At 46.0% G+C, this 26,103-nt stretch overlaps 1 protein-coding gene across 1 annotated transcript in view; it reads right to left on the reverse strand.

The window, feature by feature from the left end:
* Window positions 1–26,103, reverse strand: part of LOC121577570 (disco-interacting protein 2 homolog B-A) — a 92,794-nt gene that overhangs the window by 25,307 nt on the left and 41,384 nt on the right. Inside the window, 8 exon segments of the mRNA XM_041891284.2 lie at window positions 294–385; window positions 920–1,117; window positions 1,329–1,448; window positions 7,162–7,311; window positions 7,409–7,774; window positions 7,933–8,058; window positions 10,644–10,823; window positions 23,867–23,938. Of these exon segments, the coding sequence (XP_041747218.2) occupies window positions 294–385; window positions 920–1,117; window positions 1,329–1,448; window positions 7,162–7,311; window positions 7,409–7,774; window positions 7,933–8,058; window positions 10,644–10,823; window positions 23,867–23,938 (1,304 nt within the window).

Consider the following 26,103-nt stretch of genomic DNA (forward strand, 5'->3'; position numbering starts at 1 on the left):
GTCAAATATATTTTACATAACCAAAAATATTGTATTTTCAGCTGTTTGAAGCTTGTGTACAAAACCGAAAGTAAAAGACGAAAAACGTAAGCACGGGAAGCATAGAAATAGTGCACATAGAACATATCTACTGCTTCAATGATAATGACAGATCTATAACTAAAATGTCTATGTGAATTTGGTCACGTCGCCCAAAAATGTACATATTGCAGCTTTAATGTATGGGATTGTTTTGACGCTATATCATTACGACACAGAGGGAAGTAGAAGTAGTGTGAGTCTGTGTGTCTCACCCTGTCCCCAGGCTTGAGGACCTGCTCGTTCTTGGGCCCCAGTTTATTGAGTAGGGTGTAGGCCAGCTTCACACTGTGGCTCCACAGCTTTCCTGATGGAGGGAGAAGGGGAGGAGGGAGGAGGAGAGAGGAAAGAGGGAGGGCGGGCATCGTAAATAACAGTGGCACAATCTGTCAATCAATCTCATACTCCTCCTCTCATAACCCTCCATTACTTTGATTACTCTACCCACACCATGAGTACAGTATAGTACCAACAATAACCTGAAAGAATATAAGCAATACATTATCCAGGGCCAGGCCTTGACCCTCACTATATAGTAAGTTGAGTTATTTAACTTTAAGCAATGGTATTACCATGAAGGGGGGGAGGGTTGATACTGTGACGTACCGTAGGTCAGTGTGTACAGGGGTTTGTTTGTGGGCCTAGTTTCTTACCGTAGGTCAGTGTGTACAGGGCTTTGTCTGTGGGCCAAGTTTCTAACCGTAGATCAGTGTGTACAGGGGTTTGTTTGTGGGCCTAGTTTCTTACCGTAGGTCAGTGTGTACAGGGCTTTGTCTGTGGGCCAAGTTTCTTACCGTAGGTCAGTGTGTACAGGGCTTTGTCTGTGGGCCAAGTTTCTTACCGTAGGTCAGTGTGTACAGGGGTTTGCCAGTGATGTCCAAGGCGGTGAGGGCGGGGCTCTTGCCCTGTGTGGCCCCCCAGCGAGCCAGGGCAGCCTGGAGGGCAGGGGGCCAGTTACTGACCACCCCCAGGGGCTCCCCCTTCACTGGGATGATCTGACGGCCCTCTGGCCGCGGGGTGTTGGGGTCCGGCTGAGGCACTGGAGTAGGAGGGGGGGGGGAGCAGAATTAACCAGAGAGCACTTTTGAGGTTGGGACAGAGGGGTGGAAATGAAAACATTGTAGGTGACATTGACAGAGATATAGCCTGGTCCCAGATCTGTTTGTGCTGACTGGAGTTGGCAAGACTGCACTAACATCTGGGACCAGGCTAAGAGAGATCTACTGATTGAAGAATAAATGGTGACTCACCCTCTACGATCTCCTCCTGGTCGTCCATGAAGAACTCACTGAGGGGGGGCCTCTTGGGCCTCTTCAAGGTGTTGAGCAGCTGCTGAATCTTAGTGGACACCCTGCTGTTAACCGGGACACCTGGAGGGTGTGGGGTGGGGGTTGGAGGGGTGGGTCCGACAAACACTGTCACAAACACATACACACACTCTCCCTGCCCCGATACACGAAGGGAAGTCTTGACTTCACACACAATTCTGGCTTGCCTTATTTCGCCATAATATTTCTCCACTCGCAGTCTGCTAGTTTTGAATCCAAATCATAATTTCCCCCTGTAAGCGTTTTTTTTTCTTAAATTCTTTTTAGAATGAAAACCAGCAGACAAAGGGCTACATCTAGACCAGGACTGGGAGGGTCGGCATGAGGTAGAAGAGAATAGGAGTCATTGGTGTCATAATAGGAAAACACATGAGGATTCATTCGGTTTCAGAGGTTGGTTCTGGTTTCAAATATCTACTATTCTCCCTAAGATCATTCGGTACAAACAGAGGGTAAGAACAAGGCACAAACAGCACACAGACGTACAGTGAGGGAAAAAAGTATTTGATCCCCTGCTGATTTTGTACGTTTGCCCACTGACAAAGACATGATCAGTCTATAATTTTAATGGTAGGTTTATTTGAACAGTGAGAGACAGAATAACAACAACAAAATCCAGAAAAACGCATGTCAAAAATGTTATGAGGGAAATAAGTATTTGACCCCTCTGCAAAACATGACTTAGTACTTGGTGGCAAAACCCTTGTTGGCAATCACAGAGGTCAGACGTTTCTTGTAGTTGGCCACCAGGTTTGCACACATCTCAGGAGGGATTTTGTCCCACTCCTCTTTGCAGATCTTCTCCAAGTCATTAAGGTTTCGAGGCTGACGTTTGGCAACTCGAACCTTCAGCTCCCTCCACAGATTTTCTATGGGATTAAGGTCTGGAGACTGGCTAGGCCACTCCAGGACCTTAATGTGCTTCTTCTTGAGCCACTCCTTTGTTGCCTTGGCCGTGTGTTTTGGGTCATTGTCATGCTGGAATACCCATCCACGACCCATTTTCAATGCCCTGGCTGAGGGAAGGAGGTTCTCACCCAAGATTTGACGGTATATGGCCCTGTCCATCGTCCCTTTGATGCAGTGAAGTTGTCCTGTCCCCTTAGCAGAAAAACACCCCCAAAGCATAATGTTTCCACCTCCATGTTTGACGGTGGGGATGGTGTTCTTGAGGTCATAGGCAGCATTCCTCCTCCTCCAAACACGGCGAGTTGAGTTGATGCCAAAGAGCTCCATTTTGGTCTCATCTGACCACAACACTTTCACCCAGTTCTCCTCTGAATCATTCAGATGTTCATTGGAAAACTTCAGATGGGCATGTACAGTGGGGAGAACAAGTATTTGATACACTGCCGATTTCCAGAAAATCACATTGTATGATTTTTAAGTAATTAATTTGCATTTTATTGCATGACATAAGTATATGATCACCTACCAACCAGTAAGAATTCCGGCTCTCACAGACCTGTTAGTTTTTCTTTAAGAAGCCCTCCTGTTCTCCACTCATTACCTGTATTAACTGCACCTGTTTGAACTCGTTACCAGTATAAAAGACACCTGTCCACACACTCAATCAAACAGACTCCAACCTCTCCACAATGGCCAAGACCAGAGAGCTGTGTAAGGACATCAGGGATAAAATTGTAGACCTGCACAAGGCTGGGATGGGCTACAGGACAATAGGCAAGCAGCTTGGTGAGAAGGCAACAACTGTTGGCGCAATTATTAGAAAATGGAAGAAGTTCAAGATGACGGTCAATCAACCTCGGTCTGGGACTCCATGCAAGATCTCACCTCGTGGGGCATCAATGATCATGAGGAAGGTGAGGGATCGGCCCAGAACTACACGGCAGGACCTGGTCAATGACCTGAAGAGAGCTGGGACCACAGTCTCAAAGAAAACCATTAGTAACACACTACGCCGTCATGGATTAAAATCCTGCAGCGCACGCAAGGTCCCCCTGCTCAAGCCAGCGCATGTCCAGGCCCGTCTGAAGTTTGCCAATGACCATCTGGATGATCCAGAGGAGGAATGGGAGAAGGTCATGTGGTCTGATGAGACAAAAATAGAGCTTTTTGGTCTAAACTCCACTCGCTGTGTTTGGAGGAAGAAGAAGAATGAGTACAACCCCAAGAACACCATCCCAACCGTGAAGCATGGAGGTGGAAACATCATTCTTTGGGGATGCTTTTCTGCAAAAGGGACAGGACGACTGCACCGTATTGAGGGGAGGATGGATGGGGCCATGTATCGCGAGATCTTGGCCAACAACCTCCTTCCCTCAGTAAGAGCATTGAAGATGGGTCGTGGCTGGGTCTTCCAGCATGACAACGACCCGAAACACACAGCCAGGGCAACTAAGGAGTGGCTCCGTAAGAAGCATCTCAAGGTCCTGGAGTGGCCTAGCCAGTCTCCAGACCTGAACCAAAGGAAAATCTTTGGAGGGAGCTGAAAGTCCTTATTGCCCAGCGACAGCCCCGAAACCTGAAGGATCTGGAGAAGGTCTGTATGGAGGAGTGGGCCAAAATCCCTGCTGCAGTGTGTGCAAACCTGGTCAAGACCTACAGGAAACATATGATCTCTGTAATTGCAAACAAAGGTTTCTGTACCAAATATTAAGTTCTGATTTTCTGATGTATCAAATACTTATGTCATGCAATAAAATGCAAATTAATTACTTAAAAATCATACAATGTGATTTTCTGGATTTTTGTTTTAGATTCCGTCTCTCACAGTTGAAGTGTACCTATGATAAAAATTACAGATCTCTACATGCTTTGTAAGTAGGAAAACCTGCAAAATCGGCATTGTATCAAATACTTGTTCTCCCCACTCCTCCATACAGACCTTCTCCAGATCCTTCAGCTTTCGGGGCTGTCGCTGGGCAATACGGACTTTCAGCTCCCTCCAAAGATTTTCTATTGGGTTCAGGTCTGGAGACTGGCTAGGCCACTCCAGGACCTTGAGATGCTTCTTACGGAGCCACTCCATAGTTGCCCTGGCTGTGTGTTTTGGGTCGTTGTCATGCTGGAAAACCCAGCCACGACCCATCTTCAATGCTCTTACTGAGGGAAGGAGGTTGTTGGCCAAGATCTCGCGATACATGGCCCCATCCATCCTTCCCTCAATACGGTGCAGTCGTCCTGTCCCCTTTGCAGAAAAGCATCCCCAAAGAATGATGTTTCCACCTCCATGCTTCACGGTTGGGATGGTGTTCTTGGGGTTGTACTCATCCTTCTTCTTCCTCCAAACACGGCGAGTGGAGTTTAGACCAAAAGCTATATTTTTGTCTCATCAGACCACATTACTTTCTCCCATTCCTCCTCTGGATCATCCAGATGGTCATTGGCAAACTTCAGACGGGCCTGGACATGCGCTGGCTTGAGCAGGGGGACCTTGCGTGCGCAGCAGGATTTTAATCCATGACGGCGTAGTGTTACTAATGGTTTTCTTTGAGACTGTGGTCCCAGCTCTCTTCAGGTCATTGACCAGGTCCTGCCGTGTAGTTCTGGGCTGATCCCTCACCTTCCTCATGATCATTGATGCCCCACGAGGTGAGATCTTGCATGGAGCCCCAGACCGAGGGTGATTGACCGTCATCTTGAACTTCTTCCATTTTCTAATAATTGCACCAACAGTTGTTGCCTTCTCACCAAGCTGCTTGCCTATTGTCCTGTAGCCCATCCCAGCCTTGTGCAGGTCTACAATTTTATCCCTGATGTCCTTACACAGCTCTCTGGTCTTGGCCATTGTGGAGAGGTTGGAGTCTGTTTGATTGAGTGTGTGGACAGGTGTCTTTTATACAGGTAACGAGTTCAAACAGGTGCAGTTAATACAGGTAATGAGTGGAGAACAGGAGGGCTTCTTAAAGAAAAACTAACAGGTCTGTGAGAGCCGGAATTCTTACTGGTTGGTTGGTGATCAAATACTTATGTCATGCAATAAAATGCAAATTAATTATTTAAAAATCATACAATGTGATTTTCTGGATTTTTGTTTTAGATTCCGTCTCTCACAGTTGAAGTGTACCTATGATAAAAATGACAGACCTCTACATGCTTTGTAAGTAGGAAAAGCTGCAAAATCGGCAGTGTATCAAATACTTGTTCTCCCCACTCCTCCATACAGACCTTCTCCAGATCCTTCAGCTTTCGGGGCTGTCGCTGGGCAATACGGACTTTCAGCTCCCTCCAAAGATTTTCTATTGGGTTCAGGTCTGGAGACTGGCTAGGCCACTCCAGGACCTTGAGATGCTTCTTACGGAGCCACTCCATAGTTGCCCTGGCTGTGTGTTTTGGGTCGTTGTCATGCTGGAAAACCCAGCCACGACCCATCTTCAATGCTCTTACTGAGGGAAGGAGGTTGTTGGCCAAGATCTCGCGATACATGGCCCCATCCATCCTTCCCTCAATACGGTGCAGTCGTCCTGTCCCCTTTGCAGAAAAGCATCCCCAAAGAATGATGTTTCCACCTCCATGCTTCACGGTTGGGATGGTGTTCTTGGGGTTGTACTCATCCTTCTTCTTCCTCCAAACACGGCGAGTGGAGTTTAGACCAAAAAGCTATATTTTTGTCTCATCAGACCACATTACTTTCTCCCATTCCTCCTCTGGATCATCCAGATGGTCATTGGCAAACTTCAGACGGGCCTGGACATGCGCTGGCTTGAGCAGGGGGACCTTGCGTGCGCAGCAGGATTTTAATCCATGACGGCGTAGTGTTACTAATGGTTTTCTTTGAGACTGTGGTCCCAGCTCTCTTCAGGTCATTGACCAGGTCCTGCCGTGTAGTTCTGGGCTGATCCCTCACCTTCCTCATGATCATTGATGCCCCACGAGGTGAGATCTTGCATGGAGCCCCAGACCGAGGGTGATTGACCGTCATCTTGAACTTCTTCCATTTTCTAATAATTGCACCAACAGTTGTTGCCTTCTCACCAAGCTGCTTGCCTATTGTCCTGTAGCCCATCCCAGCCTTGTGCAGGTCTACAATTTTATCCCTGATGTCCTTACACAGCTCTCTGGTCTTGGCCATTGTGGAGAGGTTGGAGTCTGTTTGATTGAGTGTGTGGACAGGTGTCTTTTATACAGGTAACGAGTTCAAACAGGTGCAGTTAATACAGGTAATGAGTGGAGAACAGGAGGGCTTCTTAAAGAAAAACTAACAGGTCTGTGAGAGCCGGAATTCTTACTGGTTGGTTGGTGATCAAATACTTATGTCATGCAATAAAATGCAAATTAATTATTTAAAAATCATACAATGTGATTTTCTGGATTTTTGTTTTAGATTCCGTCTCTCACAGTTGAAGTGTACCTATGATAAAAATGACAGACCTCTACATGCTTTGTAAGTAGGAAAAGCTGCAAAATCGGCAGTGTATCAAATACTTGTTCTCCCCACTGTGTATATATATATATATATATATATATATATATATATATAACACCACTAGTTCATGACATGTGTTACCTCTTCTGTTACCTATTGCCAGTCAAAATAACATGTGACAGTGTGGAAAAAGACCAGAAGAAAAGAAAGCAACATGGTTTGGTTAATGATATGGTCCAGGCGGAAATCAACATGTTATTCAAGAAAAATACTATTACTTCAAAAAGGTTATTTTCGATGGAAATGCAAAATTGTATGAGTCGATGAGGACACACACTCACAATCTCACACATACACACTTCTGTACTCCTACATGACCCATCACACACACATACACAGCGACCCTAATAAAGATGCTATTCTTACCGTCGGCTGTTTCCATCATGCTGGAGCGACTCTGTCCGCGGCTCATCCCCCGGACCACGGGAGGGTTGTTGGGTCGGTCCACCTGAGAGAAGCCCCTGGCCTGGGGGGCCGCTGTTGTCACGTCTGGGGGGGCGCTGTTCTCTGAGGGACCTGGGAGGAAGACAGGGTCATTTTATCTGCTCAGTTAACCTTATATAGGGTTACAGGTCATGGCATTCTAGTGTCGTGGTCATGAGGACATTCTTACCGATGCGTGCGTGAGCCAGCATGTCAGCTATGACTGGATGCTGTGACTGTGACTGGGGCTGATACTGGGGCTGATATTGGGGCTGATACTGGGGCTGATACTGGGGCTGATACTGGGGCTGATACTGGGGCTGGGCTTGGGGCTGGGGCTGGGATGGTTGAGGCTGGGGCTTGCCCTCTCCGTGGGACAGGGTGGAGGAAGCAGAGGAGGAGGTGGACGAGCCCTGGACAGAGCGGTTGATCCAGGAGTCAGGGCTCTGCAGACTGGGTGGCTGCAGCAGAGCGGGAGGGTCCGGAGCCCCCAAATCGTCCCCCACTGACGACTGCCTCAGCATAGCACCCTCATCCTCTGAAGCTGACGACGAGTCTGAGATAGGAGAAAGCGTAAGAGAGATGGAGAGAATTAGAAAGAGAGAGTGTGATATTAAGATTAAACTCTATAGTACTAACAATAAAGCTTACTTAGGCTGTTCCTTAGGAAATAGAAGCAGTCAGGCTGATTTGAGGGGGTCAGTCCTACGCTACCTGGTGGGGTGCAGTTGATGACGGGCGACTGGATGTAGGTGGAGCGGCGTTTGGTGGGCATCGGCAGTGCCATCTTCTCCTTCTTGTGTTTGGCCAACGCAGCCTGCACCGTTTCTGTGTGGATATCTGAGGCAACGAGAGAGAGAGAGAGAGAGAGAGAGAGAGAGAGAGAGAGAGAGAGAGAGAGAGCGAGAGCAAGAGCGAGATTCCCCTTTAGAATTTGGATGATCGGATAGGGATGGAGAGGAAGAACTTGAACATGAGAACACCCACGGATAAACTGCCCATGACGGAGACCTTTCAATAATCATTATTCTATAGATATTGATGCATAAAGATAATCAGCACAGTAAAAGCTGAAGTGATGTTTGACTTTTAACCATCAGAGGAGAAGAGACGCCAGTTAGGTCCTGCTGTAACAGGAAACCACTGTTTGTGTGCTGGAGAGAGAGGGGCTATTACCATCCTCACCCATCCCTTACCTTCAGAAAGTATTCACAGCACACCCCTTGACGTTTTGGAATACTTATCTAATCAAGATATATTAGGGTTTTATTTTTCATCTATGTTTTACAACTGTTCAAATTTTTCTTACACTTTGACATTAGAGTATTTTGTGTAGCTCATTGACAAAAAATAACAATTAAATCAATTTTAATCCCACTTTGTAACAACAAAATGTGGAAAAAGTCAGGGGTGTGAATACTTTCTGAAGGCACTGTACATACACACATGCACACACCCACCCCCCACACAGGCACACGCACGCACACACACACACACAGGCACACGCACACACACACACACACACACACACACACACACACAGAGGAATCATGTGCAGAAGACACACAAGCACTTTCATGAGAGACACAATCAGAATACATAGGCTACATGTAAGAAAATCTACATAAACCATCATCAAAAACAACTCTTTGCATAACCAACACTATAGAATGTCATAAGATAACATTTGATTCTTCTAAAAATAAACTGCTATTCTGTTTCCATTCTTCCCATATGCTGCATGCACAATCATTCATCGCCATAGAAACATGAGAGAATGACCATCACACATGTCTGAGAGGCCAAGAGGCGTCTCCATTGATATAGGTGAGGTTGCCGGGTGTTAAGATGTTAACATTGTAACGCGTCTCTCCTCCACCTCTCCGGCCCCACACGGCAACCAACAAATGAACAGCAGAGACTACACACATACACTAGAAGCACCTAGCAACACACACACTGGCTGTTACCTTCCACACACCCATGTAAACACATGTAGGCTACAAACACGTGAACAGAACAAGCCCTTCTGGATCTAAACATCCATCATATCGCTGACACCTAATTCTACATCTCTCTGTCCTCTTGCCCACACCCTTGCTGTCTTCCTTTCTCTGTATATCTCCTCCCTCCATCTCTCCCTCTTCCCCCCCTCCCCTCTCTCTCAATGAGACTGAAGTGTCAGAAGGTTCATCATAAGGAGGACTAAACCACCCAGACCTGCTTCTCCCTGACCCCTCTCTTTATCCCTCCTCTCTATCCCTCCTCTCTATTTCTCTGTAATAGAACAGTGTTTTCCTCAATCCTCTTCAGTTCTTCTCCATTGTCCCTGCAGCTTGTGTTTCCTCCTGACTACCAGCTACCACTCCCCTTCCCTTGTTCCCAATCCTTCTTCACTTTGCCCAAAATGCAGTCGGACTTCCAGCAAGATCCCCGGAGATCCCTTCACATATCAAATGGAACTTGAAGAAAACGTTCATGCAGTTCTCTCTATCTGGTCAGCCATCCTATAGGATCCAATAGATCACACACAATGGTAGTCCTTCAGCCCCTCCGGCACATCAGACTGGCATTGATTTATGTGTGTGTGTGTGTGTGTGTGTGTGTGTGTGTGTGTGTGTGTGTGTGTGTGTGTGTGTCACGTGAGAGGCGAGACCAGTCTGATGCAGAGGCTGTCCAGACAGGGAAGGGAGGAGACGGAAGTGGAAGGAGAGAGAAACGGTAGAGCATGAAGCTGCCTAGAGGGAGGATACATTTACACTGTGTGCACCTCTAGTAACACAGACAGACAGACAGACAGACAGACAGACAGACAGACAGACAGACAGGCAGACAGGGAGCGAGAGAAAGAGAAAGAAAGAGAGAAGGTGGACAGAAAAATACTCTCATAGACTTCCCTGCAATCCTCAGTTCTTTCATGTCTTTTCAACCATCTAAAGATCCATTCTAACACTCCTTCCCTGCACTCTTTAGAATCTACAATCGAATTCTATGGTTCTGAGTTCATCATCCTGTTTAGTATTCCCCCTGCTCTCTCCACAGCCAAGCACATTGCCAAGCCGTGACATCACTCTGGACTCCCCTGTAGAGGCTGAACACTGTAAGGAGTATAGGGACTTTCCTTTCTCCACAACCCAACAGGACACACAGACACATGACCTCAAACAGTATTCACACTCCAACACACAAACGCAAAGCGGTGCTTCCCTTTTATTGTTCTATTTGAGACAATTATGGGATTACGAGATTCCGCTTCAAACCAGATTAGACCAAAAAATGACTGAAATTAAAGAACATACTGAGAGAATAGACCAAACCTAACATGAATGAAAAACTCAACATTTTTGCCTATGACTGGATTTCCTTAGGTGACTAATTGTCGATTGAAAACATAAACTTATGTAAGGAGAGAAGTTGTTGCTCACCTGATCGGTATCGGTCATCCCTGGTCCCTCCGCTGCGGTGTGGTCGTCGGGAGCGACGATCACGGTAGCGAGAGGAGGAGCTGGGGGGAGGAGCCTGTGTGTGAGCGTTGACATGGGTGGAGCCAGAGCCGTTGCTAGGACCAGGAGCCTGCGCTTCGTAGGCAGGGGGGGGAGGTTCCACTGGGGAGCACAAAATAATTAAGTAGATGATTAGGAGATCACAAGACAGTAAACAAAGTACATAGTATATAGTAGCTCATGTTCCACAGAGTACATGTATAGAGATGTGGCTATGTCCTTTCCATGGATACAGACAGAAAGGGCTCAGAACTATCCACGCTTTCAGTTCTTCCCTTGACCCTTGACCTGACTAGGCCTGTGGCAGTCATGAAAATTTGTCAGCCGGTGATTGTCAAGCAAATAACTGCCGGTCTCACGGTAATTGACCGTTAATTAACATAAACACATTTAGCATCTCCAGGCTTCCACACAGCCTACAAGCCACTGATGCAGATCTTTGGAACATCTACATTTTAACAAGTCTAATAAATCAATTGAATATAGCCTACACCATCACAATAAATCCATTATTTATTTTAGACAGGTATGAAAAAACATGATATGAAGAAAATGTAGTCTATTTCAGAAGAACAGAATAGCATATTCTGAGTTGTCCTTATGTTAGGTACTGATCTGGCTATGCCATATGGCTGTGAGCTACACTAGTTCATTTAGCAGACAAGATTTGCTTAGAATTCCGTGTCATTATTTTATATTATTTTATAGTATGAAGAACACAATTTCTCCAAAACAATTTGAGGGAGTGCGCACATGCAGCTATTCTGTGTTGAGCGGTTAACAAAGAAACATTACTCTTACTGAATTTCCACGTGGGCGAGGATATTGGAAATTTAATCAAAGCCTATTGGATGATAATTTATTTATAATTAGAACAAAGGAATTTATAACTGACTTTTTCAAACATAACATAGGTACAGCAAATCCACTTATTGTATGGGACACCTTTAAATGTGCCTTTAGAGGCCATGCAATTCAGTACTCATCTCGAAAACAAAAGCAATTTAGGTCAAAAGAGTTTATACTAACAAAGGAAATAGAAAGTCTAACAGAACAGATAGATGGCAATAAAAACTGTAACATAGAGGCTCAGAATAAATTAGAGGAAAAACAAAAAGAAATGGAGAAACTTATTCAAGAAAGATCAAGTGTAATATATTATAAAAAATAAAGCAAACTGGATGGAATATGGGGAAAAATGCACAAAATTCTTTTTTAATCTTCAACATAGGAATCCTACCAAAAATAACTTAATGAAACTGGTTACAATTGACGGAGTCACCCATGATTCACCAAATGATATTTTGAAGGAGGAAACGAAGTACTTTAAGCATATGTTTTCTTTTCAGTCGCATCCATCTCCTCTAACTGAAGCTAATTGTAGAGATTTTTTTCTATTGATAATGTAAAATTAACGGCCATACAGAAAGACTCATATGAAGGTGAAATTACAGAGAAGGAACTTCTGGATGCAATTAAAGATTTTAAGTCCAGGAAAACTCCAGGGTTGGATGGCATACCAGTCGAGGTATACCAAACCTTGTTTGATATACTAAGAGGACCCTTATTAGCATGTTTTAACCACTCCTATGTAAATGGTAGATTATCTGACACTCAAGAAGAAGGTCTGATCTCATTATTACTGAAACAGGATACAAGTGGAAAATATAAAGATCCAGTCCATTTAAAAAATTGGAAGCCCCTTACACTTCAGTGTTGTGATGCTAAAATTCTAGCAAAATGTATAGCGCATAGAATTAAAAAGGTATTGTCGGATATTATTCATTCTAATCAGACAGGTTTTTTACATGGAAGATACATTGGAGATAATATAAGGCAAGTATTGGAAACAATAGAACACTATGGAAAATATGGGAAACCAGGCCTGCTATTCATAGCAGACTTCGAAAAGGCATTTGATAAAGTACGACTGGGGTTTATACAGTGGGGGAAAAAAGTATTTAGTCAGCCACCAATTGTGCAAGTTCTCCCACTTAAAAAGATGAGAGAGACCTGTAATTTTCATCATAGGTACACGTCAACTATGACAGACAAATTGAGGAAAAAAAATCCAGAAAATCACATTGTAGGATTTTTAATGAATTTATTTGCAAATTATGGTGGGAAATAAGTATTTGGTCACCTACAAACAAGCAAGATTTCTGGCTCTCACAGACCTGTAACTTCTTCTTTAAGAGGCTCCTCTGTCCTCCACTCGTTACCTGTATTAATGGCACCTGTTTGAACTTGTTATCAGTATAAAAGACACCTGTCCACAACCTCAAACAGTCACACTCCAAACTCCACTATGGCCAAGAACAAAGAGCTGTCAAAGGACACCAGAAACAAAATTGTAGACCTGCACCAGGCTGGGAAGACTGAATCTGCAATAGGTAAGCAGCATGGTTTGGAAGAAATCAACTGTGGGAGCAATTATTAGGAAATGGAAGACATACAAGACCACTGATAATCTCCCTCGATCTGGGGCTCCACACAAGATCTCACCCCGTGGGGGTCAAAATGATCACAAGAACGGTGAGCAAAATCCCAGAACCACACGGGGGGACCTAGTGAATGACATGCAGAGAGATGGGACCAAAGTAACAAAGCCTACCATCAGTAACACACTACGCCGCCAGGGACTCAAATCCTGCAGTGCCAGACGTGTCCCCCTGCTTAAGCTAGTACATGTCCAGGCCCGTCTGAAGTTTGCTAGAGTGCATTTGGATGATCCAGAAGAGGATTGGGAGAATGTCATATGGTCAGATGAAACCAAAATAGAACTTTTTGATAAAAACTAAACTCGTCGTGTTTGGAGGACAAAGAATGCTGAGTTGCATCCAAAGAACACCATACCTACTGTGAAGCATGGGGGTGGAAACATCATGCTTTGGGGCTGTTTTTCTGCAAAGGGACCAGGACGACTGATCTGTGTAAAGGAAAGAATGAATGGGGCCATGTATCGTAAGATTTTGAGTGAAAACCTCCTTCCATCAGCAAGGGCATTGAAGATGAAACGTGGCTGGGTCTTATAGCATGACAATGATCCTAAACACACCGCCCGGGCAACGAAGGAGTGGCTTCGTAAGAAGCATTTCAAGGTCCTGGAGTGGCCTAGCCAGTCTCCAGATCTCAACCCCATAGAAAATAGGTGTAAAATAGTAAATAATGGCTATTTCTCAGAAAGTATTAAACTGTCAAGAGGAGTGAAACAAGGTTGTCCACTATCGGCATATCTATTTATTGTGGCCATCGAGATGTTAGCTATTAAAATCAGATCTAATAATAATATCAGAGGATTAGAAATCCAGGGCTTAAAAACAAAGGTGTCATTGTATGCTGATGATTCATGTTCTTTTAAATCCACAACTAGAATCCCTCCACAGCCTCATAGAGGATCTAGATACATTTTCTAACCTCTCTGGATTACAACCAAATTATGACAAATGTACCCTAATTAACTCTTTAGTATTATCCCAGTTTACCTATTTGCTTATGGTCTTGCCTACGCCTAGCGAACAGTTTTTTAAATTATATGAGAAAAAAATATTCAATTTTATTTGGAACGGCAAGCCAGACAAAATTAAAAGGGCCTATTTATATAATGAATATGAATTCGGAGGACAGAAATTATTAAATATTAAAGCATTAGACCTATCACTAAAAGCTTCAGTCATACAAAAGTTATACTTAAATCCGAATTGGTTCTCAAGCAAATTAGTAAGATTGTCTCACGCAATGTTCAAGAATGGCCTTTTTCCCTTTATTCAGATTACAACCACTCATGTTCAGTTATTTGAAAAGGAAATCATCTCGCAAATATCACTATTTCTAAAACAAGCCATAGAAAGTTGGTTGCAATTTCAATTTAATCCTCCAGAAACGACAGAACAAATAATGCAACAAATATTGTGGTTAAATTCAAATATACTAATTGACAAAAAACCTTTATATTTTGACAGAATGTTAAAAAATGTATAATCTTCGTAAATGATATCATCGGTAGGACTGGTGGAGTTATGTCGCACATGCAGCTAACAAAAACATATTGAAATGTCTGCTCTACCCAAAATTACAACCAAATAATTGCAGCCTTACCGCAAAAGTGGAAGAGGAAAGTGGAAGGGGGAGAAAGTAAGGAACTTGTCTGTCGGCCTTGCATTAAAGAACATAATTGGTTAAGGAAAACTGTGATAAATAAAAAAGTATATCAGTTTCATTTAAGGACCAAAGGATTTACAGCCGTCCCATATAGATTGCAAAATAGTTGGGAAGAGATTTTTGACGTACCGATCCCATGGTATAGTGTTTATGAACTGACATGCAAAACGACACCGGATTCAAAAATTTGAATCTTTTAATTTAAATTATTACATAAAATTCTTGCTACCAATAGAATGTTATTTATATGGGGGATACAATCTTCCCAGCTCTGCAGATTTTGCTGTGAAGAGACAGAATCATTAGATCATTTGTTTTGGTTCTGTCCATTTGTAGCTTGTTTTTGGACACAGGTCCAGGAATGGCTAAAGGATTGCAATATGTACCTGGAGCTAACCTTGCAGATAGCATTACTGGGTGATCTGAAAAGTCATAGTCAATCGATCAATAATATAATAATACTTTTAGCAAAAATGTTTATTTTAAATTCACAATCTGTAGAAGCAATGAGAATAGAAAGGTTCAGAACTTTTGTAAAACATCACAGTACGGTTGAAATATATATGGCAAATAGAAATCCTATATGGATGGTGTTACGAGATAGATGGGAGGTATTGAATGGAGTTGAAGGATGGGATAAATAACAAATAACAACAAATAATAACGATTAGTTACCGGAGTGTAACTCCAGTTCTATGAGTGGAGCGGAGCCCCATAGGGGAGCTCTGCTCCTAATGGTTTACCCTCTGCCCTAAGGCAGCAGCAGCCTGAGACAAAATTATGCACACACCTACAGCCAATAGGAGTACAGGTGTCCCTATAAGAGGGGGTGCCTCCCCTCAATCAGCCTCCCGAGATATTTTTCTTCAGCGAGACTAGAGAGGGTCGGCAGGGCCTTAAATCCTATGGGGCTCCGCTCCACTCATAGAACTGGAGTTACACTCCAGTAACTAATCGTTCTATATCGTGGAGCTCCGCCCCATAGGGGAGCTCTGCTCCTAATGGTTTAAGGCGGAGCGTAGCGCTCCAAAATGTACTCCCTGCCGAGCCTAACACTTCCCATCGAAACGAGAAAGTCAAGCCTAGCAATGGCTGCAACCGAGTCCCGCAGTACTGCAACTAAAAACCCCTACGGGCGTCACAATATACCGCGTCATCGGTTAAAAAACCCGCCCCACCTAGTCCAATGGCAATGCCAATGACTAGTGGGCAGATCACCAGAATAGAAGCCATACTAATCTGTACTAGCAGATAGATGTGCCTCAATATCCTGTGAAAACACTACCGACCACTAATGGAATGACATCAAGTGTCACTCTACATTATGAACGCGGTAGACCGCCTCACTCACTCAATGGAATCCCAGAGATTAGTGGGCAGGAACAAAAACATGAGTCATACTAACTGAACAAGCAGATAGATGACCTCATATTCTGTTAATCAACGCATGCCTCTACTGTACTGATCCTGTCAGTCAGGATTCATGTCACAAAATATGTTTTCTTATCCAAAGCGGACCTGATGGAAACCCAGTCCATAGTCCTGCTTTTCCCTCTCTTCCTAGCTCCAGATCTCCCTTCAGCTATGCTGAGTACAGACCGAGCCAAAGAGTTAGAAAACACATCTGTCAAAAACACGTCTTCCCTAACCAAAGCGGACCTGATGGAAACCTGTGTCCACAGTCCTGCTTCTCCTCTCTTTCTTGCTCAAGATCTCCCTTCAGCCACGCTGAGTACAGATCGAGCCAGAGAATTAGAAGACATATCTAAGAGATAGAAACGGATAAATGGAGACGGGCGTCGACCAGGATGCTGCTCTACAGATATCCTCTACTCCTGTTCCTCTAAAAAGGGCAGTAGAAGCCGCTACTCCACGAGTGGAGTGAGCTCTGATACCCTGAGGCAATTGCCGCCCCTGCTACCTCATAAGCTGTCTCAATGCCTTCACAAAGCCAGTGAGACAGCCTCTGTTTTGAAAGTGGTCTACCTAGTGCAGCCGCACCGTGACACACAAACAACTGAGGCGATGACCTAATCGCTGCTGTGCGCTCGACGTAACACGCCAAAGCGCGTACCGGGCACAGGCGATGGAGCTTCTCCTCACTCCTCTCTCTATGAGGAGGAGGAGAAAAAGCCCACAGCTCCACGGTCTGTGACCTATATGAACTCTTAATAACCTTCGGCACAAATGCCGGGTTAGGACGTAACACTGCTCTGCTCAGGTCACCATTGATGGCCAGGCAGTCAGGTCTCGTCGAAAGAGCACACAAATCACTGACCCGCTTAGCTGTAGTCAAAGCGAGCAACAGTGCTGTCTTGATAGACAGCATCTTGAGGGGTATTTGATTCAATGGCTCGAACAGCGACTTACATAGCGCTTCGAGTACCAAAGCCAAATCCCACTGAGGAAGCGTGACTCTAGGTGTTGGCCTAAGTTGCCGCGTTCCTAATAGGAAGCGTTTCACTAAAGGGTGACTAAAGACATTGTCTCTGCCAAAACCCTCATGACAAGCTGAAATCGCTGCTGTAAACACTCTAATCGTGGCAGGCGATTTTTGCTTATCAAACATGAGCTGCAGAAAAGAGAGAATACTCTCCACCTGACAGCTCATGGGGTCCACACCTTGTGTGACACACCATCGTGAAAACACGTTCCATCTACTGGCATACATCTTAGAAGTGGAACTGGCACGTGAACCCTGTATGGTCCTGATCACTGTATCAGATAACCCACTGCGCTCTAGCCTGTCCCTCTCAGCAGCCAGGCCTTCAGTGGTTGGCCGATTATGGGCAATTTCCCTATCGTGCCAGCCGCCTGAGACAACGCGTCCCGTCGATGTGGAATTGGCCAAGGTGGCGCAATCAACATCTGACTCATCTCCGCAAACCACAGAGCCCCCGGGCGATCGGGGCGCTATCAGTATCACTGACAGCCCCCTGACCTCACCCTGGCTAGCAGTGGGAGAATGCAGGACAGCGGAGGGAATGCATACAGGAGAACTCTCGGCCACGGTTGGTGCGCAAAGGCGTCCCTTCCCAGTGGCGGTTCGTCCTGTTCCCTCAGAGAGAACCACAGAGGACATTGCGCATTCACGCGTGACGCGAATAGGTCCACCTCGGCTCTCCCGAATTGTTCCCAAATCTGGAGAACAATGTCTGGATGCAGACACCACTGGTCGTCTCGAGGACCCCCTCTTGACATGAGGTCTGCTCCTACGTTCAAGTAGCCCGGAATGTGTGCTGCTCTCAATGAGCGAAGGTGCTCGTGAGCCCACAGCCACAATTCCTCTGCCGCCCGATGGAGAGCAGGAGACCTGACTCCACCCTGGCGATTTATGTGGGCTACTGTGGTCCGGTTGTCTGACCAGACCAGCACATCGCGACCCCGAAGGGTAGACGCGAAGTGGGTCAGAAACAGTCGAACCGTTTCCAACTCCAGGAGGTTGATGTGACGACCAGATTGAGGCCACACACCTCCTATCGCTTGTGTCTGACATGTCCCTCCCCATCCCGTCAGGGACGCATCCGTGAATACTGGGATGTGAGAGGACACCTTCCTATCGGGACTCCGTGCGTGAGAACGCGCGAGTTTCTCCAATAGTTTAGGTCTGCACTGAGCGAGAGGGGGAACCACCACCAACCGATGACGTTGACGCAATGGGTCTAGTCTTAGTTGGGCGAACCATCGCTGCGTCCTGCGCATGTGCAGGAGTCCCAGCGGAACCACAGAGTGGGCTGACGACATGAGACCCAAAAGTGACATGATCGACAGCGCCGTCACCGTGTGATTCGGACGACACTTCCTTAGGGCTAGCAACAAGGCTACCCTTCGGGGGTCCGAAATTCGAGCCCTCATCCTCACAGTGTCTAGCTGTATCCCCAGGTAGACAATCTGATGAGTGGGCCAGGGCGCGCTCTTTTCCAATTCACAGCGAACCCCAGACTTGTGAGATGCATCACTGTCTGTGTTGTGTGAGTGATCGCCAGCTCTGCTGACGGGGCGAGAACCAGTAGGTCGTCCAGGTAGGCTAGTAGCCGTATTCCCTGACGACGCAACGGTTCCAATGCCGCCTCCACACACTTGGAAAATGTGCGAGGTGCCAGGGCGTACCCAAATGGCATCCTCGTGTATTCGTACGCCACCCCTTGAAAGGCGAACCGCAGAAACTTCCTGTGACGCGGCTGAACCGGCACATGAAAGTACGCGTCCTTTAGGTCTATGCTCGTACAAAAGTCCCCTCTCTGGACACATTCCAGCAGACGTTTTGTCGTTAGCATTCGGAAGGGCCGTTTGGTTATGCTCTCGTTGAGAATGCGTAAATCCAAAATCGGCCTCACTCCCCCCGTCTTTTTGGGCACTAGGAAATAAGGCGAATATAGCCCTTTGTTCCTTTGCTCCCGGGGAACTACTGTCACCGACTCCTTCACCAAAAGTTCCGTAATCTCTGTCATCAGAGCGGCCACTTTGTCTGGCGTTTTCATCACCGTCTCCACCACTCCCCTGAACGGGGGTGGGATCCGGTGGAATTGGAGAGCATAACCCTTCTGCAACGTCTGTTCTAGCCAGCGTGAGAGGGTGCAGCTTCTTCGCCACTGCCAGCAATGCAGAGAAAGTGGCTGGGCGCGAAGCTGTGGTGCATCCAGTAGGAAGGACCTGTATTCCTCTATGGCCCTTACCGCCACTGTTCCCCAACATTGAAGTGGTGGAACAGCCCAAGGTGGGCCTCCCGTGAAAGGGAGAGGAAATGCGTTCTGAGAAAGAAAGAGGAGTAGGGACGTCGGTTAAACCCGTAACCGTCGTATTCCTGCCCTCCTTGAACGCATCGCGGGTCTGAATTGCGCTGACCGAGGCCACAGCCTGCGGCAGGGCACCATCCCAGCAAGCGATTGCGTCATCTTAGGTGACTGCAATTCGCTATCAGAGCCCTTCACTACAGTACTCCTAGAAGTCTGTAGTATGAGGTCTCTATGAGGTAAAAGAAGGCGGCGCCTTGATACCTTCTTAACTTTCACCTTCTGTGTGTGTTCAACTCTGCACCCCTGGTGGGTTGATTCACGCTCAGTGTGGTGAGTACTGGCTCGTTCTGTCAGGGGAGCTGATACTTTGGTTATACCCATAACACTAGTAATCCTGCCCTCCGTGAACGTAGCATGGGTCTGAATCGCATTAACCGAGACCTTGGTCTGCGATAATGCGCCGTCCCCAGATAGCTGCTGTGTTACAATGCCTGGGGGGCGCCGATACTCTGGGCACCTTGGTGACCGCGGTAATCGGGCCCTCCGTGAACGCAGCATGGGTCTGGCTCGTACTAGTGGAGACCTTAGTCTGTACTAGTGCGCCATCCCCAAATAGCGGCTGCGTCCTCATGTCAGAATCTGACCGGGACTGCTGCCTTCTATGTAAAGCACTTCTTATACGTGAAGTGTGATGTGACGACCTGATTGAGGTCTTCTGGATACCTACTCTTAGTGCCTGTTCAGCAACGCACCCTCGGTGGGCTGAACGGCTCTTAGAGTGGTAAGGAAGAGAGGGTGAGATTTGAACGCTCTCGGACGTATTATGGAAAAGAGGCTATATTTTGACAAAGTCAGGTGGAGCCAACTCTTTATTAAACACATCAACAAAAGCATTTACATCAGCACCCGTCCCTTCAACCGAAGGGTGGGGGGGAACAGTGGGCACGTTCGACACCATCGATGCGTCCTCCATCCTCTCCCCCGCGTCCCGTCACGTACGCCTCCTCTTGTCTCCCTTGGAGGGCCAGGTCGGCGTCCTCGTCACCTCCCTCACCGGCTGTAGTGGGGCTACCGTAGCTGCTGGGAGGGCCGAGCCCGCTCCCTTGCTGCTCGTGGCCGCCGGATGACGCCGATTACGCCGCCTCGTCGTAGACCCAGGTCTACTTAGAGGGGCGGAGGTAGATGGCCTTTGGGGAGGAGGGGGGCCGAGTCGTCCTGCCAACGGCAGGTGCTTGGCCAACTGCTTCTTCTCCTCCTCCAACTTTGAAAAACGCTCCGTCGCCTCTTTGACTGCGACCCCAAAGAGGCCGTCGTCAGAGAGGGGGGCGTTCAAGAGAGACGTCCTGTCTGCCTCTTTCATAGATGTCAATGACAATCAGAGGTGTCGTTCCCCGACCACCGAAGTGGCCATGGATCTCCCCGCGCAGACTGCGGACGCCTGTGTAAGGTGGAGTATGGCGCCAGAAATTCTGGACGCCTCCTCCACCTCCTCCGGTGCCATCTCTGTCTTACCCGTGGTTAAACGGGACAGAGATGCCGCCAAGAGGGCAATGTTGTTAGCTGCTGCTACAGCTTGGGCTCCCAACCCAAAAGACTTCTCTAACAGCGACGCTGTGAGTCGGTCCTTCTGGGATGGCAACGTGGCCTTCTTGGAAGAGGGCCAAGGGCTCGCACCCGGTACGAGATACGCCGCCATGGCGCTCTCTAACCTGGGGATTCCCTGACCCTGAAGCCTTCCTTCCACTCTCGTGAATGGGAGATACGCTTTTACAGGCGAACGTGCCGCTAAAGGTGCCTCCCATGAGCCTCCAACGTACCTAGCCAAAGAAGGCATGGCAGGAGCCACTGGCTCTGCCGCCTTCCTTGGCCTGGAATAAGGACCGCCCTCCATCATATCAACCTCCGGTGCGGAGGGAAGAGGGGGCAGCTTTATTGCCAGCCGTTGAGCAGCTCTCTCAATGAGACCCGGAAAATCCGCTCTCAGAGAGGCTGCAGCGAAAGAGAGAGCTTCTGATCTCTCAGAGCTCGTATCCCCTTCGCTATAGGGACTACAAGCCCTCTCGCTCTCCAAAGGAAAGGGGGGCTTGAAAGTATGAGGGACGGGGTCCGACTGTTCCATTGGAATGCCAGACCCTTCCTCAAAGTCCCTATCTTACCCGAGTCTGCGCCATCGGACGACGCCTCTGAAGCAGAGGCTAGTATCGACAACACATCCTCAAGGGGGATGTCCTCCCTGAAAACGCCCAACGCTGCTTCCTCTCCTTTAAAGAAAGGAGGGCGCAGGAGGCGCAATTGGGGACTGCAGACGCCTTCCTTGGCATGCTGGGATCCCAAACACACGAAACATAAGTCGTGGTGGTCACCGGCCGCCATGGAAGTGCATCTGCACTGAGCTCTGAAAAGAGCTTTTGGGGGGGGGGAAATCTCCCGGTGTGCTCATTTAGACGACGTTGATGACTGGAATATCAACGGCGTTTTCGTCCTGAGTCTTCGTGCTTCGTCTCTTCTTGGCTCTTCAGTCTAGTCATCCAGTCGCTGAAGAAAAAGGGAGGCTGATTGAGGGGAGGCACCCCCTCTTATAGGGACACCTGTACTCCTATTGGCTGTAGGTGTGTGCATAATTTTGTCTCAGGCTGCTGCTGCCTTAGGGCAGAGGGTAAACCATTAGGAGCAGAGCTCCCCTATGGGGCGGAGCTCCACGATATAGAACAAGATAATTAATAATGTAAGCATACTGTGTCCATAATAAGTATATAGGTTGTATGTTGGGAGCTTTTGGGAAAGAGCACAGTTAGAAAGATATGGCATATAGAAGCAAACCAGATGGACATCATGAAAATGATCGGAGAGGTTGAGAGTAGAAGAAGTTCAGGAGCAAAAACAAATAAAATAGAATTATTGTAAAATTGACTGTGTCCATAAGGTGTAGATAGTAAGTATAGGCTGGAAGTAGAGGCCTGGGCATTGTTGTTCACTAATTTACCCCAAGTAGGGAAAGGATGGCGGGGTTGAAAAGTAATAAAGGGGAGTATATATATAAAAAACATGGGGGATTGGAAGTGATGCAGACAATTACATTGATGGAAGTTACAATCTATCTGCAATATTAAGCAACAGGTCCTCCTATATGTTTAATTTAGAGTTATTTATGCAACTTTAGTTGTGATACAAGCACATATTGAATATGTTGGAAGAACTACCAATTAACTTTTCGTCAGCCAACAAGATGAGTAGGCCTAACGAACAGCAAAAGCACTAGCCTATGTCCATTTACTATCCCCCATAGTACAAAAGTTGACATATTCTATTCTGTACGAGAAATAAATAATCAAGCAGAGTCTGGGACAGTTGTGGGAGGCGATAGATCCCAAATGAATACAACCACTAGTGTTAAAAAAACGTTTAAAAGCAATGAGGCTGATGCAACAGATCAGAACATTTAGCTTAAAATGTTGATAAACTAGTACCAGGCAGTTGGCACGTTTGGTAAGCTACTAATGACAATCAGCAGCATCAGAGCTTGGAGAAGACTAACTACCATGACTAAACGGTCACGTGAAATTTGACTGCCATCATGACTCGTGACCTCCGGTGTGGTTGTAATACGGTCACCGTAACAGCCCTAGACCTGACGTCTATGTGACCAAGTCAGTAAGTGATGCTATGTTACATCACATGATGAAGAGTATTGCAGCCTCTCAAATAGAGATTCCTAATCAACTCAAGAGAAATCATCCTATAATCTGATACAATCTTACAAAATGTCATTAGGTTCTACATGTGCTTTTACAACATAAAGTATTTTCATAAATGTTTTAAAGATGTTTATAAAAGGATTCCGTCTAACCATAACAGCTCATCAAGACATTGTAAACATGGGAGCAGCTTTAGTAATTCCCGAGAATAGCTGATATTTACAGACAATCGTTAGTGGGCTAATAAAGAGGGAAGTGGTGCCTGGCTGTCAGGAGAGGATAATGGTCTTTCTCTGAACTGGACTGGAGGAAAGACTGGATAAACTGTAGTGACCGGAGCTACCACTGAGAGGAAGCAGTGAGCACCAAACAGCTATGACCATGAACATCATGATGATTTTTGTAAATAAACTAAAACCAAACAAAAACAGTAGTTGGATATGAAAGGTATGTTCTCATAGGCCTAAGTGTCACATGGCTCAAATTCTATGAGTGGGAAAAGAGGATAACTTTTTTTTTATCCAGGATAAGAGGATAGGTCAATGTTTCTTACCTGGTGTTTGAATGAAGAAGGGAAGCAGAAGTTTAGTCTTTTTCTTCTCATATCCCTTCTGAGTGATATCACCTGAGAAAGAAGAGAGCGAGGTTTACTATTGTGTTCAAACAATCACAACATGCAACACACACAATACTAGTTCTGCAGGCAGTACACATACATACAGTGCCTAGCAAAAGTATTCATCCCCCTTGGCATTTTAACTATTTTGTTGCATTAGAACCTGTCATTTAAATGGATTTTTATTTGGATTTCATGTAATGGACATACACAAAATAGTCCAAATTGGTGAAGTGAAATGAAAAAAATAACTTGTTTCAAAAATTGCCCCTAAATAAGATCTGGTGCAACCAATTCCCTTCAGAAGTCACATAATTAGTTAAATAAAGTCCACCTGCGTGCAATCTATGTCACATGAGCTCAGTATATATACACCTGTTCAGAAAGGCCCCAGAGTCTGCAACACCACTAAGCAAGGGGCACCACCAAGCAAGCGGCACCACCAAGCAAGCGGCACCATGAAGACCAAGGAGTTCTCCAAACAGGTCAGAGACAAAGTTGTGGAGAAGTACAGATCAGGGTTGGGTTATAAAAAAATATCAGTAACTTTTAACATCCCATGGACCACCATTAAATCCATTATAAAAAAATGGAAAGAATATGGCACCACAACAAACCTGCCAAGAGAGGGCCGCCCACCAAACTCACAGACCAGGCAAGGAGGGCATTAATCAGAGAGGCAACAAAGAGACCAAAGATAACCCTGAAGGAGATGCAAAACTCCACAGCGGAGATTGGAGTATCTGTCCATAGGACCACTTTAAGCCGTACACTCCACAGAGCTGGGCTTTACAGAAGAGTGGCCAGAAAAAACATTTGGTGTTCACCAAAAGGCATGTGGGAGACTCGCCAAACATATGGAAGAAGGTACTCTCGTCAGATGAGACTAAAATTGAGCTTTTCGGCCATCAAGGAAAACGCTATGTCTGGCGCAAACCCAACACCTCTCATCACCCCGAGAACACCATCCCCACAGTGATGCATGGTGGTGGCAGCATCATGCTGTGGGGATGTTTTTCATCGGCAGGGACTGGGAAACTGGTCAAAATTGAAGGAATGATGGATGGCGCTGAATACAGGGAAATTCTTGAGGGAAACCTGTTTGTCTTCCAGAGATTTGAGACTGGGACGGAGGTTCACCTTCCAGCAGGACAATGACCCTAAGCATATTGCTAAAGCGACACTCGAGTGGTTTAAGGGGAAACATTTAAATGTCTTGGAATGGCCTAGTCAAAGCCCAGACCTCAATCCAATTGAGAATATGTGGTATGACTTAAAGATTGCTGTACACCAGCGGAACCCATCCAACTTGAAGGAGCTGGAGTAGTTTTGCCTTGAAGAATGCGACTAGATGTACCAAGCTTATAGACACACCCCAAGAGACTTGCAGCTGTAATTGCTGCAAATAGTGGGTCTACAAAGTATTGACTTTGGGGGGTGAATAGTTATGCACACTCAAGTTGTCTGTTTTTTTGTCTTATTTCTTGTTTGTTTCACCCAAAAAAATATTTTGCAACTTCAAAGTGGTAGGCATGTTGTGTAAATCAAATGACACAAACCCCCCAAAAAATCTATTTTAATTCCAGGTTGTAAGGCAACAAAGTAGGAAAAATGCCAAGGGGGGTGAATCCTTTCGCAAGCCACTGTTCAGTTCCTTCAGAAAGTATTCACACCCCTTGACTTATTCCACATTTTGTTGTGTTACAAAGTGGAATTAAAATGATTTAATTCATAGTGGTAGAAAAATTCTAACTTTTTAAATTAATGTAAATTAAAACACTAATATATTTTGATTAGATACACTATATATACAAAAGTATTTGGACATCCCTTCAATTTAGTGGATTCGGCTATTTCAGCCACACCCGTTGCTGACAGGTGTATAAAATCGAGCACACAGCCATGCAGTCTCCATACATAAAAATTGGCAGTAGAATGGCCTTACTGAAGAGCTCAGTGACTTTCACTGTGGCACCGTCATACGATGCCACCTTTCCAACAAGTGCTGTTATTGTGATGTGGAAACGTCTAGGAGCAACAACGGCTCAGCCGCGAAGTGGTAGGCCACACAAGCTCACTGTCACGAGGGGCCGTAACGATACGATACGTAACGTCCTAGGTAACAATGACCAACTGGAACAAAAACCCACAAACACAAAGGGAAAACAGACAGT

Source organism: Coregonus clupeaformis, chromosome 12, assembly GCF_020615455.1.
Source record: "Coregonus clupeaformis isolate EN_2021a chromosome 12, ASM2061545v1, whole genome shotgun sequence".
NCBI lineage: Eukaryota > Metazoa > Chordata > Actinopteri > Salmoniformes > Salmonidae > Coregonus > Coregonus clupeaformis.